This window comes from Rhincodon typus, chromosome 30 (genome assembly GCF_021869965.1).
Source record: "Rhincodon typus isolate 14 chromosome 30, sRhiTyp1.1, whole genome shotgun sequence".
Lineage (NCBI taxonomy): Eukaryota > Metazoa > Chordata > Chondrichthyes > Orectolobiformes > Rhincodontidae > Rhincodon > Rhincodon typus.
In genome coordinates, this window is record NC_063361.1 from 7332647 (window position 1) to 7350916 (window position 18270).

The window sequence follows — 18270 nt, forward strand, 5'->3', positions numbered from 1 at the left end:
GGGATGCGGTGGGGGGAGGGGAGATTTTAAAACTTGTGAAATCCACATTGATACCATTGGGCTGCAGGGTTCCCAAGCGGAATATGAGTTGCTGTTCCAGCAACCTTCGGGTGGCATCGTTGTGGCACTGCAGGAGGCCCAGGATGGACATGTCGTCTGAGGAATGGGAGGGGGAGTTGAAATGGTTCGCGACTGCCCAGGCCCCAAGAAGACTTTCCACATCAAGCAGATGTTCACCTGCACATCTGCCAATGTGGTATACTGCATCCGCTGTACCCGGTGTGGCTTCCTCTACATCGGGGAAACCAAGCGGAGACTCGGGGACCGCTTTGCAGAACACCTACGCTCGGTTCGCAACAAACAACTGCACCTCCCAGTCGCGAACCATTTCAACTCCCCCTCCCATTCCTCAGACGACATGTCCATCCTGGGCCTCCTGCAGTGCCACAACGATGCCACCCGAAGGTTGCAGAATCTGATATTTAGGTATTTTTAAACCAACTTGTTCAGATATGTTATGACAAACTTCTGGGGCAGGTGTGACTTAAATCTGTACCTTCTGCCCCAGACATAGTGTATGACCACTACACCACAACAGCCTTTCAAACATGAGATATATGCTCAAGTCTCCAGGAGTAAAAAAACCACACAGTCTTCTCATTAAGGCCACAGTGCTACTGCAGCGCCAAAGCTAACTCCCTTAAAATCATGGTATGATCTGGATGGACAGTCAAAATTATAACTGTAGCAACCAGTCCATCAGTTAAAGTAAAGTGACAGTGGTCACAGAGGACCAAAGGGTGCTCCCTCATTAGAGAGAGACAATTGGTGGCAGTTTAACCTGAGGGTCACAATGAATCAAGTGAAGGGAAAGATTGAGAAGACAGGACCTTCATGGTAACCTCAGCTGGTGCAAAACTTAAACCAGTGTTGTCGGTGTTACATTGCATCACACACCAGACATCCAGCCAGCTGAGCTGTCTAACCCATTATCACTGCATCAGTTAAAAGCAGTTCTCTGGTGCTAATTAGTACCTTGATTAGTAAACAATCAAGGAATTAAATTAAATTGGACTCACCTCTGACATTTATTTCCTGCAAGAGTCACGACATTACTGGTGTTTTGGTCTTGTACAATTCCATGATTTTTGCCAATCCCACATTAGGTAAATGCAGGGATCAATAAAATGGGAAAGAATGTTTTGGATATATGCAAATCTAACATATACAAGGACAGTCGTGTAAAACAGTTTTGTTTGGTGACAGTCATTTTTGTACACAACATAAAAAATTCAAGGTCATTGTGTAAGGGCCTCACCAGAAATTCGACCACAGGTTGGTCAGAAGACCAATTTCAGAGGAATTTGTCAACTTTAATGAGTGAAAGCAGGAAAACAGGACATTTGATCCAATCAGAAGGGGAAAGTGGGGAAGAAGATGGAAGCAGATGGAGGGCATGCAGAGAGAAAAAAACCTAAAACAAGCACAATGGAACTGCTGTAATCTAAAGCATCTACATTGTGAGAAAAAATAACATCTTGACATGGATAATGCTGCTAAGACAAGAAGAAACCAAATGCCAGAACCTGAATTCAGCCTCCAATTATCAATTTGGAAAATTAAACGAAGTCCCAATGAAGGTCAGAAAATCCTTTGCATAAAAAAAGTTCCAATTCTGCTAACTTTATATTCATCTCAACGTTGAGTATTACTGTACAATTTGACCTGTCAGTTCAGTAGAATGCCAAAGATCCGCACCAGATGGGCAAACAACATGCTGCCAAACTCTACATAAGTGAGGTCTGATCATCCACTACAGCTTGGGGTAATCACTGTTCCCACGCTCCTCCAGGCTATCATATCAAGTGCAGTTGCCAGCTGCTGTTTATAAGCAGGACTTTTCTGGATGATGGCTCGAAGAGCCAGAGCCTGGCACAGTGTGAAGACCAAGTGTGGGGATGGCTGGTAGCCACAAAGTAGTATTAGTTTGGCTTGTCCCTGGAAGCCACCAACTGGTGTAATGAATGAAGGGACCTTCTTTCCAGCAACACAGGGAGCTGTTCTCCTCATACCACTGTCTAAATGGGGCCACCTCCAGGTCTCAGGTGGTATGGGATGTCTTCTAGCCTCATTTTTAGCACTGAGTGACAGGCTAATTGGGTAAAATATACTGTCATAATGAGGATCTCCTACTTAATCGTGAGAAATTTTGTTGTGGCAAGGAGTTATATTTGGGAGATTTAGTTCTTTTGAGAAAAATTCCTTGTGGGGGGATTGCTTGTTCTACTGTGGTGGGCCCTTTTGCGAAGATTTAGAGCTGTAGTGAAAGATTTGTTGAGAGATTGAGTGATTTAATATTCCAGACGGGAAATTGTGGGAGGATCTGGTGTAATAATGAGGTGCTATTGAGAACGGGCTTTAGCAGGGGGTCTTAACTGGGCTTACTAAGGTGGTTTAATATTGAAGTCTGGGTTTTCCTTCAAGAGTAAATTTCTGAGGGGGTTTAACTTAAATTTAGTTTGTTGAGGTGAGGCTCAATCAAGCGGGTTTGGTGGGTAGACCGAGTTTCACAGGTAAGTACTGGAGGTGATGTGTTTGTTGCCATACCTGGTTCAGGGACCCTGGAGGAGAAGAACACATCCTGCTTAGTCAGTGCCTTTCAACATCGACAGCAAGAGTTGATGGCTCAGCAAGTAAAGCTGACAGAAATATGGAGTAGAATCCTAGATGGTCGCTTTCTCCCTCAAGTTAATATCTTCAGGCAACTCCTGTATCAGACTAGATGTCATCTTTCTTCCGGATACCAGCCCACAAGGACATGAGAGGTATACAGATGCTAGGCAAGTCTGTACCTCTTATACCATGCCTATGCTTCGTAGCAAACAAAGAAAGCAACCCTTTGAATGTCAGAACCTTGGCATGAACAACATCACACTCCACAACAAGTATATGCAAAACTATCCTGATTGATTGTGAGGTACAGAAGGTTAACGTCGATATTGCTGCTCTACAACAAACCATATTAGCCATAACAAGCTCAGTTCGTGAGGTTAATTACACCTACTGGCATGAAAAGGGCAATGTAGACGAGCTTGAGCATTGTGAAGACTTCATAACGAAAAACCAACAGAAACAGCCAATTGTGTCACCAGTAGCAACTCGTTTCACAGTGACTAGTCATTTAATGGAAGCATGGTCAACATATGTGCGTGTGCACCAACTTTAGTGAAAGATGGTGAAAGACTTACTGACTGAATTAAATAGATGCCGCACTGGGCCTAATGCTATGTGAGCTGTACTCCTATGAGACAGGCAAGTTCCATTCTACACTTGGGCGCTCACCAACAACTTCCTGTATAAATTAATTAACTGAAGGACACTCATCACTTGAGCTCAAGGTGATCATGGACTGCTTTGCAAACAGAAAGAGACCCGGCAATGGTGAAATCCCAACTGAACAACCCAACAGGGAAAGTCAACTGTACTGCCACACCTTTAGACATTTACCTTCTCTATTGAAAAATATGTTAAAATAGAGATGCAAAATGCAAAATTTGGTACACTATATTAATAAAAATGAAAAGGCAACAAAGGAGATTACAAAAACTACAGGGGCATCTCACTCCATGTCATAGGGTAGGTTTTTGGTAGAGGCATGCTTAAAAGATTCCATCCCCTTGCAGACTGAGGGGTACAGCGGGATTTCTGTGCTGGCAAATCTACTACAGCCAGAATCCTTTCCAACCCCAGCTACACGAGAAATGCAGGAAACAGGAATATCTCTAACTTATTTTTGTCTAGCTCACTAAACCTCCTAGCACAATCAGCAGGGAAAGGCTCTGCAAGAGTTTGGTAAAAATTGGCACTCCATCAAAACTCCTCAGTTGCATCTGCTCCGTCCATGATAACATTCATTGCACTGTATAGTTGGAAGGAGCCACTTTTGACAGTTTCAGAGTGTAGAAAATAATGCAACAGGGCCATGTCCAAGCCCTCACTCTGGTGTATCCTCCTCCATGATGATCTTTGCTTTCCCTGTAGATGTTGTTATGACACTGTTGCCTCAGTATTTGCAGTTTAAAAGGAGGATAGCAGGCTGGAAGTCCCAAGGAAATTAATAGTGGATCAGGAACAAGGACAGAGTAAAATTAATGTAAGTAGGACATCAGTAACAAGGAAATAAATGGAATTAAAGATGGACAAATCCCTGGAACCTTTATCTGTCCTAAATGTTATTTTCTCAAACAACTCTGATAAATCAAATAAAATACAATTTCTCTTTCACAAAATCATGTTGAATCTAACTTTAACAAAGTCTAAGAGGAAGAAAGTGATGTAAAGAGGTTAAAGATGGGAAGGAATTCTAGAGGTTAGAATCAAGGCAGCTGAAGGCACAGTCACCAAAAAGTGGAGCAACAAAAATCAGGGATGGTCAAGAAGCAAGACTAAATCAATACAGATGGCATGAAGGATAATGGAGATTACACAGCTAGGGAGGGGTGAGGTTAAAGAGCACAGTGGTCAACCATTCTGGATTTTCAGGAAACATTCCATACTTTGGTCTTTTATCCTGTCTGTCAGGTCAGGCACTCCTCAAACGGGCTTTGTTCTAGATTTCTGTATTTTCCTTCATGTGTATCTCCTTACCCCAAGTTTTCAGAATAAAAAGCACAGAAGTTGACCTCAACAGAGAGATGGAAGCCAAGGATATATTTGTAAGTCAAATCTAGAGATAACAAAGGCATAACTAAGGCATAACTAAGGCTTTCAGCAACAGATGAGCTGAGACAGAATTGAGCTGGATGATGTCATGAAAATAGAAAGTGGTGACAGGGGTACGTAGCATCATGGTTGTAAGCAATCTGATTCAACCTCAGACAGCGAGACAGGGTGCAGTAGGGTGTGGCAGGAAACAAAGACAATGGCTTCCCAATAGGCAATCGGGAGAAATTTCTGCTCATCCAGAGTGGATATTGGATAAGGAGTTTAACAACTTGGAGACAACGGAGGAATTGAAAGATGTGCTGAAGTTGAGCTGGTTTCTATCGGCATTTACTTGGAAACTGATGGGTTTTTGAATGTTGTCGTCATACAGCAATATTTTGATGAGAATTAGGAAGGGGCCAAGGATACACCTGTGGGGATATCAAAAATAATTGTGCAGGAATGAGGAAGACCATCCATTGCAAATTGTTCTCTGGCTACAATTTTAAAGACTGAAATCAGGCACGTGCAATCCCACCCAGCTGAATATGGTAGAGGCACTGGAGGAAGATGGTTTGATGACTCATCTCAAAAGCTGCTGACAAGTCAAGGAGGCAGAGGTATGGTTTACCTTTGTTAAATTTACACAGAATATGATTTGTGAAGTTGGTAAGGGCCATTTCAACAGAGTAGCATGAGGAAAACTCGATTTAGAGAGATTCAGTTGTAGAGTTCCAGACAAGATGGACACAGATTTGGGAGGAAATAACCTGTTCAAAGATTAAGACGAAGCTGGGTCAGAGCTGACATGGTGATCTGCAGAGATGGGGTGTTCAAGCTTTGATTTGAGGACTGGTGATGGTGGCAGATGTTTTATTTCTGGATACAGCTAGCAATGCAACAGTAATACAACTTAACTAATTGGCACTGAGCCCATAAATGTCCTTGCTTACCTTTATATGCCGGTTCATTGCTGTTGACTGAGCAGCTCTCACTAGCCCCTCCAGCTCAGCACCACTGAAATTCTTTGTCTCTTGGGCGAGTTCAAGAACATCAACATCATCACTCAGCAGACTGTGCTCTCGCATTCTTGCTGTATGAATATTCAGAATTTGCACTCTCCCCTTCTCGTCTGGCAAGCCTGACAGAGAGCAAAAAGAATAGCAGAAACAAACAGGCACATCTGTAAAACCAGCAAAATTTATTACAGCCTGAAAATCCACAAACCTACTAATAATTTGTCAAGCTTCTTTTCCTCAAAACATTATCTTTATCATTTCTTATTTATCTCAAAACATTATCTAAAAGATAGCCATTGATTTCACAGCTTTATCAGAAGTGGTTGTGAATGATGATATCAGGATGTCATCTGTTGTGACTATGCCCTTCTCCTATAACTAAGCAATTTTCTGGATTCCCTTATAGGGTAGCTGTTTGGATAATAATGATTCCATATCATACAGGTGTACTTATAATTGGAAAATCAGCAGGTAATGACCACTGAGGAATCTCTTAATTTTCCAATATACAACTTCCCTACAGGTGGGATGCATCTACATGTGTTCCACAACCCTGTCATCATTGAAGATCATCAAGCAAAGCATGCAGGGCGAGAAAATAAGTTGTTCCCTTCCTGTAGCCGAAAAACCTTTTTGCAGCTGGCCATTAAACAACATGGTGACTATTATAGGATTCAACCAACTCTCAGATTAAACAAAATAATACACGCGTGGGTTTGCACCGGACGTGCAATATACTCAACCAAAACCACCCCACATTTCATGCAAAACTGCAGTTTGTCTTCAAGTAACTAACATTAGGGCACCTGGTTGGCAGGCACAAAACCAAGAGCAGGAATAAATAGATCTTTTACCTTGTGGCAATGGGGTACGTCAGGTTTAGTGCTTGGACCCTGACTACTTCCAAAATATATCAAATATATTTAGATGAGGAAATTAAATATTACATCTCAAAGTTTGTAGATGACAAAGCTGGGTGAGAAGGTGAGGTGCAAGAAAGATACGTTTTGGTTAAATTAAATGAGCAGGCAAATGCATGGTGCAACGAGACCTGGGGGTCCTTGTGCACTCAAAGTATGCAAGCAGATGCAGGTGGTGGAAGCGGCAAATAGTCTGTCGGCCTTTATAGCAAGGGCATTTGAGTACTTAGGATCATAGAACCCAGAGTGTGGAAGCAGCCATTCGGCCCGTTGAATCTACACCAAGTTTCCAAAGAGCATCCCACCCAGACCCATCCCCTGCCCTCTCCTTGTAAACCCTGCATATCCCTGGACACTATGGACCATTTAGCATGACTAATCCACCTAACCTGCAAATCTTTAGACTGTGGGTGGAAATCAGAGCATCCAGAGGAAACCCACGCAGACACAGGAAGAATGTGCAAACTCCACACAGACAGTCAACCAATGCTGGAATCGAACCCGGGTCCCTGGTTCTGTGGGGCAGCAGTGCTAACTATTGTACCACCGTGCAGCCCTGACAGGAGCTGGGATGTTTTGCTGCAATTGTATAGAACTTTGGTAAAACCGCACCTAGAATATTGTATGCTGTTTGGTCCCCTTATCTAAGGAAGGGTATTCTAGCTATGGAGGGCCTGCAGAAAAGGCTTAACAGGTTGATTCCCGAGATAACAAGACTGACAGATTAAAAGGAGGCTGAACAATACATTCACTCGCATTTAGAAGAATGAGAAACCTATTAAAGTCAAACAGGGATGAAACAGGATAAACACAAGAATAATGTTCCAGATAATCACAGGGGTCATAATCTTAAGTTATGCATTAGACTATTTAGGACTGAAATGTGGGAAAATTTCATCGGTCAGAGAGTTGTGAGCCTGCAAAGAATTCTCTGATCGAGAATGATTTCAAAACAATGTTTTTGACAAGGAGGGGCTAAAGAGATTAAAAAGGTATGGACAGAAAGAGGAAACATAGTACTGAGTTGGATGATGCACAATGATCGTGTTGGATGGTGGAGCAGGCTTAAATATTGAATGGCCAACTCCTGCTACTATTTTCTATATTTCTATGTTACAATGAGGCTGTGCTCCCAATGCTTCCCTCACTAGAGAGTAGGTAGCTCTGTTTGATTTATATGTGTCCTTGTCGAAGCTCTCTGCCACAAATACATATCAGAGGGTTTGCTGTCTTGGTCCTCCAGAGTATATAAATATTGAACGAGATCCAACACATAAATAAGGTTGAGAACTTCACAATACACTGAAGTGAGAGCAAAAAGTCTCATGATGTGCCCTGAAGTCTTGCTTCAATGACACTTTAAACCTACTATGTCATCTTAACTGCTGGGCTGATAGCAACTTTCACTTATACATCGATTATTCCACATTTCTTACATTACTTACAAGTGAAAATACATTCAGTCAGGCAAGGAACTTCAAGGTTTTAACTTGTATGAGCAGGCATCCTTAAGAACTATTGAATACATAGCTACTTAGACACTGAATCAGCTAGCAGCTTTTCAAATATACTTATATCTACCACACCTGGAAAAATATTTGGTCTTTTTCCAATGTTAAATATGGAGCATAAATACTCGAAAAAGGGCATTAAATGAGAAAAAGTTAGTTATGTACGAAAATTCCTGCATCAGGTCATTTTTCACCATTTTCAGCAGAGCAAGGTGCCAAGTACAGGCACAGAACCAGAAAAAAAAATTTGGTAATCACTATGGCTTTTAAGTCAGGAACTGCCACCACCTCGTATCTTGGATAAGGGGTGTCGAATTAGGTGATGCATAGAATGAGGTAAGTTTAACTCAATGATGTGCAAATACATGAACGTAAGATAGTCACCATTCATTAGTGAGATTCAGAACTCTCCGTTGAAACCCCAAAGGAATTTGTCTATTTGCCTAATATTTTCCAAACTTTCTTGCCATTACCTACAACACTCAAGGCAGCAGAAAATTACACTCTGACTTCCATATTCCACAGGCTTGTTCAAAGACAACTGATTGCTGTTTGAGCTAGGAAAACAAAGCAATTGGTTATGAAGATGTGTTTTCTAAAATATGAATTTATAACATCATTGACTGGATATACCTATATCCTGGACTTTAGGAATGAGTGCTTTGCAAAAAAGTCGACCAGGGAGAAAAGGTGCATTTGCAAAGAACACAAGTTGCTCATCTGGGGTTACAGAGTTCTACAATACTTTCGCAGTGAGGTCTCAGTTTGTTGCTGTAATCCACCAATGGATATGAAAGCAGGCGTAGAGAAATAACTTGATTGGAGCAACAACGATCGTCCTCGTCTTTCTTTTTATCTGAAATCCTTCTCAGTGTGTAAATTAAAAACCCTCTAGAAGGTCTTATCACCACAATAGGAGTGTCGCTAACGGGGAGGACTTAAAATCTACATCACTGTCTCCAGTAAAGTGAAATCAGCCCCATAACCAGAAAGATGCGAGTGCCAAAGTGGCTACAGCTACAGAACAAGATTTTGGACAATCTGTGAATGATTCTTCCAATTTTAACTTTCATGTGCTTCTAAGAAAATACTCTAAAGCGATTTTACATATTTTTTCTGAAACTTGGAAGTGTGTGCGCCTGTGCTAATTTTCAAGAAGGGTTAGGGTTGCATATAAAGGTAAAGTCACCACAGTCCTACTGGGACTGCTCTCTCATTACAGAGGTGATTGGTGGTGGTACACTTGAGGATCATCACGTGTCAAGTGAGAAGACAGGTTGACAAGAAGAATCATTCATGGTAACCTCACCCAGTGCGGGAATTGAACCCACACTGTTGGCATTACTTTGCATTGCAAACCAGCTGTCCAGCCGACCCTATCGTACATTGTTCTATGTACTCACCTAACGTTTAAGCTATGTTAGCAGTCTTTGCTTGAATAAATTTGTTTGCAATAAGCAGGTTCTTTATTGGACACTAAAGAAACCTGGTTCCCTTGTTTCTAAAACTGAGCTTTGTTCAAACTTTATAGTGACCATTGGAGGGCTGGGACAAGGGAAGGAATCATTTTACTCCTCCTAACTCAGTCATAACAATTATTATCTTGAAGCGTGTACCAAGTGATGCATATTTTGTGAGGAGATAAAAGTGTAGTACTTAATATATTGTAATTCTTTCATGAACTGTATGTCCTTTGCATACCACAAAACAAAGATCAACAAGCATAAACACTGAATTCTTTGCATTTATACATTAGTGTCTTTCCAAATGTTTTAGTTATACAAAGTGCAGTAACTGCAGATGAACAGATCAGCTGTGCTCCATTAAAGCCACAAAATAGTTGATCATTTCTGTTTTAATAGAGTGATATTAGTTGAAGGAAATACGTTGATACGATTTGAAGAATTATGAGTTTTATAACATCTACTGCTGACCAAGCAAACTTAACTCAACACCATATTGAGCAGCAATGGCTCCAGCCATGTAGTACTTCTCTGCTACTACATCTGCCAGCCTGGATTATGTGCTCAGTGATAATGCACTCAAAACCAGAGCCTAATTCGTGCTATCAGTTAAACTCGTGCAGCTTTGTTGCAATATGGAAGTTTAGATTCACCAAGGGGAGATTTCTGTACAGACTATATTCAATTTTGAAATGACTAAAATGGCAGTTTACTTGTTAAGTTTAATTCAAGATTTTCAAATGCTTTGCTGGGATCTGCTGTAATTAGCTTTTACAATTAGTCTCTTCAGTATGTATCCCTACAATAAAGCAACTTGGACGTCAAAAGCAACTGTGCAACACATTTCAGATTTTGCTATTTCAGCCATCTCGCTTATTGAAATGTTTGTGAAGGGTACAAAGACTCATTGGGAACATCGGAGAAAGAAATGAACATTTGAAAACTTGTTTATAACTTGAGAATGAACCTTTGTAGCTTAGCTGTACAACTTTAGCCAACAAAAACATTGTGGGAAAATTAAATTTTCCCAATAAGTGAACTTCCTTGGTTAACCATGCCAGGAAGTGCTTGGCACCAAAGATAAGTTAAAATCAAAGAGTAGTTACAATAACTCATTAAAAAGAAACAGTATCCTTTTTGTTACTTGTTACATATTGCATACAACATTTTGTCAGCTTATTGATAATTTTAATCAGAATCAGCGATGAGCCGAAAGGTCATCAACTCATTGACTCTGTGCCCAAAGAAGAAAAGCCAGAGCAGGGAAAGCTGCAAATAGCTCAACTCCAGGTGATACATATAAACCTATAAATATTTCTTCAAAGATTTTCTCTGTCCTCCACTACTCCACCTCAATGTCTTCAGACAAAGAAGGGTAATTTGTCTTTCTTAACAGTCAGGAGCATCAGATTTCTCTGGCCCATTCGAGTTGAACACTTAACTCAACACTTAGCAAATCAACGACAGGAGGTGTCAACTTTTTTGTTAATAAAAAAGTTGGAAAATAAACACAGGGTATTTTTGACAGGTTCTGCGGAGGTTGGCAAGTACAAGGTACATTATGCGGCACTCACACGTTGTGGGGTTCCGTAATGGCAACAGAATAAGGTGAAACTGGTTCCGTATGCTTAGAGCAGGGAACAACGGTTCTCCATCAACACATCAATTGGATAATGCAAGGTATTGCACTTGGGCAGGACAAACATGACAAGAAATTACCTGATGAACGGTAGGATCATGGGAAGCACTGAGGATCAGTGTGCATTTGCACTGGTCCCTTAAGTAATCAGGACAGGTGGATAAGAAAGCATATGATGTACTTGCCTTTATTAGTCAAGACACAGAGTTTAAGAGCAGGAGGGTTATGCTGAAACCGTATAACATGTTGGTTAGACCACAACTAGAGTTGTGCTCACATTATAAGACAGATATGAGAACACTGGAGAGAGCATAGAGGAGATTTACCAAGATTTTGCCTAACCGGGAAAGTTTCGGTTACGAAGAGAGATTGGCAAACTGGGGTTATTTTCCTTACAGCAGAGGGGATTGAGAGGGTGCATGACTGAGATGTATAAAATTGTCGAAGGCAAAGATAGGGTAGACAGGAAGAAACTGTTCCCCTTGAAGGAGGGATAAGTGACCAGGGGGCATAAAATTTAAGCTAAGGAGATGAGAGGAAAAACTTTTTCACCCAGAGGGTGGTTAGAATCTGGAATTCACTGCCTAAAAAGGTGGTAGAGGCAAAAACCCTCATAACATTTTAGTAGTATTTAAGATGTGCACTTGCGATGCCAGGGCTATGGGTGAAGTGAAAAATGGAATTAGAATAGTTAGGTGGTCGTTTTGACTGGCGCAGATGCAATGGACCTTTTTATGTACTGTAGATTGCTGTGACTCTCCTAAGTTTACTTACTTAACCATATTAACAAAACCTTCATGGGGCAGCACAGTGGCTCAGCGGTCAGCATTGCTGCCTCATAGCACCAGGGACCTAGGTTCGATTCCAGCCTCAGGTGATCGACTGTGTGGCGTTTGCACGTTCTCCCCATGGGTTTCCTTGGGGTGCACCAGTTTCCTCCCACAGTCCAGACATGTGCAGGTTAGGTGGATTGGCCACGCTAAATTGCCCCATTGTGTCCTGCGATGTGCAGGCTAGGTGGATTAACCATGGGAGCTAGGAACCAAATTAAAGAACAGGCCTCAAGGGTTAAAATCTCCGGATTACTGCCCGATTACTGCTAATTGGCATAGGGACATGAGAATAAGGGAAGTAAACACGTGGCTAAAAGAGTGGTGCGGGAAAGAGGGGTTCCTTTTCACGGGGCACTGGCATCAGTATTGGAACAGGAGGGATCTGTACCGTTGGGACGGTCTCCACCTGAATCGAGCTGGGACCAATGTTCAAGCAAATAGGGTAAATAGGCTGGTCAACAGAACTTTAAACTAGAAAGTAGCGGGGGAAGGGAATGGTGAAACTTGCCCCAGTGGGAAACAAAGCAGCAAGTTAACATCCGTGGTGGTGGATTCAACTACGTGGAAAAATATGAAAGAAATGACAGGGCAGGAGAACTCAGGAGAGGTTATTAAAGTCTCCAGCACAGACACAAATAGGATTGAGTGTTTGGAAAGGGCTAGCTATCAAACACTGGAAAAACAAATGAATAAGAAGAGGGAGGGTTAATACAGGACTGAAGGTGTTATATCTGAATGCACACAGTATAAGGAATAAGGTAAATGAGCTTGTGGCGCAGATCAAAATTGGCAGGTAAGACGTGGCAAGCATCATGGAGACATGGCTGCAAGGGAATCAAGATTGGGAACTGAATATCCAAGGATATACATCCTATCGAAAAGATAGGCAGGTGGGCCGAGGGGGTGGGGTTGCCTTATTAGTGAGAAATGAAATTAAATCAATAGGAAGAAACAAAGTAGGGTCAGATGGTTGAGAATCTGTGTGGGTAGAAGTGAGGAACTGCAAAAGGTAAAAAAACCATAGTTGGAGTTGTGTACAGGCCTCCAAACAGTAGTCAGGAGTTGGGGCGCAAGATACACCAGGAGACAATAAAGGTGTGTAAGAAAGGCAAAGTCACAGTGATCATGGGGGATTTCAATATGCAGGTGGACTGGGAAAATCCTGTTGGTAGTGGATTGCAAGAAAAGGAGTTTGTTGAATGTCTACGAGATGGCTTTTTGGAGCAGCTCGTGGTGGAGCCAACAATGGAACAGGCAATACTGGATTTAGTGTTGTGCAACGAGGCAGACTTGTTAACGGAGCTTAAGGTAAAAGGAACCCTTAGGAGGCAGTGATCACAGGATGATAGAATTTATTCTGCAATTTGAGAGGGAGAAGTTAGAATCAGAGGTAACTGTATTATAGCTGAATAAAGGCGACTACAGAGGTATGAGGGAGGAGCTGGGCAGAATTGACTGGAAGAAGAGCCGAGCAGGAAAGACAGTGGAACAGCAATGGCAGAAGTTTGTGGGAGTAATTCACGAGATGCAGCAAAAATTCATCCCTTGGAAAAAGAAGCATGGTACAGGGAGGATGAGGCAACCATGTCTGACTAAGGAAGTCAGGGATAGCATAAAAGCAAAAGAGAAAGCATATAATGTGGTGAAGGGCAGTGAGAAACCAGAGGATTGGGAAGCATACAAAGACCAGCAGAGAGCAACAAAAAAAGAAATAAGGAGGGAGAAGATTAAATATGAGGGTGAGCTAGCCAGGAATATAAATGAAGACTGTAAGAGTTTCTTTAAATATGTCAAGGGCAAAAGAGAGGCAAAAGTGGACATTGGACCGCTGGAAAATGACGGTGGAGAGATAGTAGTGGAGAACAAGGAAATGGCTGAGGAACTGAATAATTACTTTGCGTCAGTCTTCACAGTGGAAGACATGAATAATCTCCCAAAAATTCGAGAGTCAGGGGGCAGAGCTGAGTATTGTGGCCATCACCAAGGAAGAGGTGCTAGTAAAACTGATTGGCCTGAAGGTGGATAAATCACCTGGACTAGATGGACTACACCCCAGAGTTCTAAAGGAGATAGCTGACGAGATAGTGGAAGCATTAGTGGTGATCTTTCAGGAATCGCTAGAGTCAGGAAGGGTCCCAGAGGACTGGAAAATCGCTAACGTGACACCCCTTTTTAAAAAGGGAGTAAGGCAAAAGACCGAAAATTACAGGCCAATTAGACTAACCTCGGTCGTGGGTAAGATTTTGGAGTCCGTCGTAAAGGATGATATTTCTGAATATTTGGAAGTGTGTGGTAAAGTAGGGCAAAGGCAGCATGGTTTCCTCAAGGGAAGGTCATGCCTGACAAATCTGTTAGAATTCTTTGAGGAAGTAACAAGTAGGGCAGACTAAGGAGAGCCAATGGATGTTATCTACCTGGACTTCAAGAAAGCCTTTGATAAGGTGCCACGCAGGAGGCTGCTGAGTAAGATAAGGGCCCATGGTGTTAAGAGGCAAGGTGCTGGCATGGATAGAAGATTGGCTGTCTGGCAGAAAGCAGAGCGTAAGGATAAAAGGGTCTTTCTCAGGATGGCGGCTGGTGACAAGTGGTGTTCTGCAAGGGTCAGTTTTGGGACCACAACTTTTCACTTTATACATTAATGATCGAGATGAAGGAACTGTGGGCATTCTGGCTAAGTTTGCTGACGATACAAAGATAGGTGGAGGGACAGGTAGTACTGAGGCTGCAGAAGGGTTTGGACAGGTTAGGAGAGTGGGCAAAGACGTGGCAGATGGATTACAACATGGGAAAGTGTGAGGTCATGCATTTTGGTAAGAAGAGTAAAAGCATGGACTATTTTCTAAATGGGAAGAAAATTCAAAAGTCTGAAGTGCAAAGAGACATCGGAGTTCTAGTCCAGGATTCTCTCAAGGTAAACTTGCAGGTTGAGTCAGTAGTCAGGAAGGCAAATGCAACGTTGGCGTTTACTTTGAGAGGACTTGAATATAAAAGCAGGGATGTACTACTGAGGCCTTAAAAGGCTCTGGTCAGGCGACATTTGGAATATTGTGTGCAGTTTTGGGCCCCATACCTCAGGAAGGATATACTGGCCCTGGAGTGGGTTCAGAGGAGGTTCACGAGAATTGTCCCAGGAATGGAAAACTTAACATATGAGGAACGTTTGAGGACTCTGGTACTATACTCAATGGGGTTTAGAAGGATGAGGGGGGACCTAATTGAAACTTACAGAATACTGAATGGCCTGGACAGTGTGGATGTTGGGAAGATGCTTCCATTGGTAGGAGAGGCGAGGACCCGAGGGCACAGCCTGAGAGTAAAGGGAAGACCTTTTAGAACGGAGGTAAGGAGAAACTTCTTCAGCCAGAGAGTGGTGAAGCTATGGAATTCACTGCCACAGAAGGCTGGGGAGGCCAGGTCATGGAGTACATTTAAGACCGAGATAGATAGGTTCTTGATTATCAAGAGGATCAAGGGTTACAGGGAGAAAGCGGGAGAATGGGGTTGAGGAACTTATCAGCCATGATTGAATGGCAGAGCAGACTCGATGGGCTGAATGGCCTAATTTCTGCTCCTATGTCTTATGGGAAATGCAGGGTTACAGGAATAGGGGAGGGGGTGGTCTGGGTGGGATGTTCTTCGGAGGGTCAGTGTGGACCCGATGGGCCAAATGGCCTGCTTCCATACTGTAGCGATTCAATTATTCTAAATCCAAATATATTTTAAATGTTATTCAGATGTTTGCTCTAAAACAACTGTTGGACGCTGAGCAAATGATCAAGACATGTTCAAAACAAGGAGATTAAAAAGCACCTGCTAGTGGGACAAAGCTTACCAATTTCCATTTTGACTTCCAATCGGCCAGGTCGAAGGAGAGCTTCATCAATCAAGTCTGGTCGGTTTGTCATGCCTAGAAATTGTTATAAGGCTTACGTTAAAGCCACTTTCAACAGAGTTTGGATTAAAAAGATGAAAACAAAAATCAAAAATAAAATCTTAATAGTAACCACCGAGCAAGTGCAAACTAGCTTGTTGGCAGATGAGTACAGTACTGACCATTGTTGTTTGGCTAATAAATTTAATAAAAATTGGATATTAAAGTCTACATGGCTAGTTTTACATTTTTGTTTGTTCTTGGGAATGCGAACATCACCGCCAATTCATTCCCCATTACTAACTGTTCTTGAAATAGGGCTAGTTCACTTTCCTTTTCAATTCTTTTTACTTTTGTTCTCTTTTATTTTACTTACTTCCTGAAGAGCTCGTCAATCTAACAGCATTGGTGGCAGCGAGTGGAGCCCAGTCCAGACTTATGGCGGAGCCGGAGGGAGTTTAGGTTCCAGGCAGCCACTGCATCCAGCACAGATGCATGGAAGAGGCAGCTGAGGGGAGTTTGGGCCTACTGTGAGAACCTGTGCCATCAGCAGTGGCTGCATTGGCAAGGTGAGCCCGAAGCAGATTCATGGCAGCAGCGGAGTTGAGTTTGGGCCAATGCAGTGCCTGGCGGCATCGGTGGCATCTACATTGGGGAGGTCCAGCATGGACTCATGGTAGCAAGGGTGTCAGTGGAGGTGAGATGGCACCAAACAGTGGCAACTTTCATTCCAGCGGCAGCAGCGCAGCAAAGGGACTCGTGCCTGGCCACCAGGCCTATGGAGGAGCACTTAACACTTGTGTCAAGTTGAACATTTCTTTCTTTCTTTATTCTTCTGCCTTTATATTTCATGTTTTGGAATATTTTTGTGTTTTAAGATGGCGCAAGAGAGTGGCGACACCATACAACACTTTTCACTGTATTTTACGACAAGATACATGTGACAATAAATCAAGTCAAATCAATATGATGCTAGTAATTAGAATTACAAAGGGTCGGGGAAGGTTACATGATTTAATTAGTAAACTGGAGTTATGTCCTGTGTGGACAAATGCAGTTGATGCTGTATATAATATTTTCAAAAGGCGCTGGATAAAATTCTACATTGGTATTCAAAAGTTGAAATGCAAAGCAGATTCGGGCCCAATACTGTGGCAACAAAAAAAATTAACAGGACAATCAATTAATCCTCACCAATAAAATTAGAAGTGATGGTGTACCTAAATATTCTAAGAACCTATTCTGAAGATGACAAAACTGATCATTCACTGCCAGTAAATAATATATATTTAGCAATTCAGCACTGTGTTGATTCCATCAGATCCTGAGTAGATGGAGTAAGGAAGCAACAACAGAATTTCTGCTTCACAGCTTCATTCCCATCATGGAAAATACTCACACTGCTATAAAGGTACACAGATCAGTTCGCAGCACTTACCTATAACAAGGATGTTATTCAGTTGTTCCACTCCATCTATTTTGGAAAGCAGCTGATTGACAACTGTGTCATGCACACCCGTGCTGCCTGCCATGGTCCCTCTTTGCTTGCAAATGGCATCTATTTCATCAAATATGATGATGTGTAGGCCGCTGTTTGCCCCAAGCTGTGAAAAGACAAACCACATAAACCTTTGGAATGAAATGTGAAAAAGGTGACTGGTCTAAAGTTAAAACCCACAGTGTGGATATTGTTCTGGAAATCTGTCCTCACCCTGGCGATCTGCCTCGACACTGGTTCAGACAAGGACTGACCTTTTCAAAAAAAAGTAGCTCTCATCCAACACAGATGCATCAACCTTAAACTCCATTGTCCAAAATAGTAACCAACATACAACTAAACCAGATCTAATTAAAAAAAGAGAATGGTCTTCAAAATTCATTTTGACAGAAGTTGACATGACAGACTTGAATGGCAGGGCACTTACCACAGACTCAATGATCTATTGTGCATCTAGAAATGCTGCACGTGGGATGCACAAATTCCTAGGAGTTTGCAAAATCCACCCGAAAATCCCTCATGCACCTGGAAATAACCCAATGTCACATCATCCCCCTCACCAGTAGCAGTGGCTTAAATGTAAATGACTTCAAGTTTCAAACACTACGAGACCAAGACCTCGTGCTGTGAATGTTACTAAATAACAATGCAAATAAAACTGAACACTTGAAAGTTGCGTTGACAAGTTTATTGGGAAGTCCATTTTTGTTCTGACCCAGCTTAAGTCCAGATTGTTATACTTATTAAGCCTTTATTTATGACCATTTTAAAATGTGTAATAATTCTGGCCTCTCTATGCTTTTGTATTTAAA

The 18270-nt window shown here is 42.1% G+C and overlaps 1 protein-coding gene across 1 annotated transcript in view; it reads right to left on the reverse strand.

Annotated features, from left to right (window-relative positions):
* Positions 1–18270, reverse strand: part of LOC109934347 (vesicle-fusing ATPase) — a 221331-nt gene that overhangs the window by 125956 nt on the left and 77105 nt on the right. Inside the window, exons 10-12 of the mRNA XM_048614580.1 lie at positions 17399–17564; positions 15922–15996; positions 5658–5845 (exon numbers count right to left, since the gene is read on the reverse strand). Of these exons, the coding sequence (XP_048470537.1) occupies positions 5658–5845; positions 15922–15996; positions 17399–17564 (429 nt within the window). The remainder of the gene's footprint in view (positions 1–5657; positions 5846–15921; positions 15997–17398; positions 17565–18270) is intronic.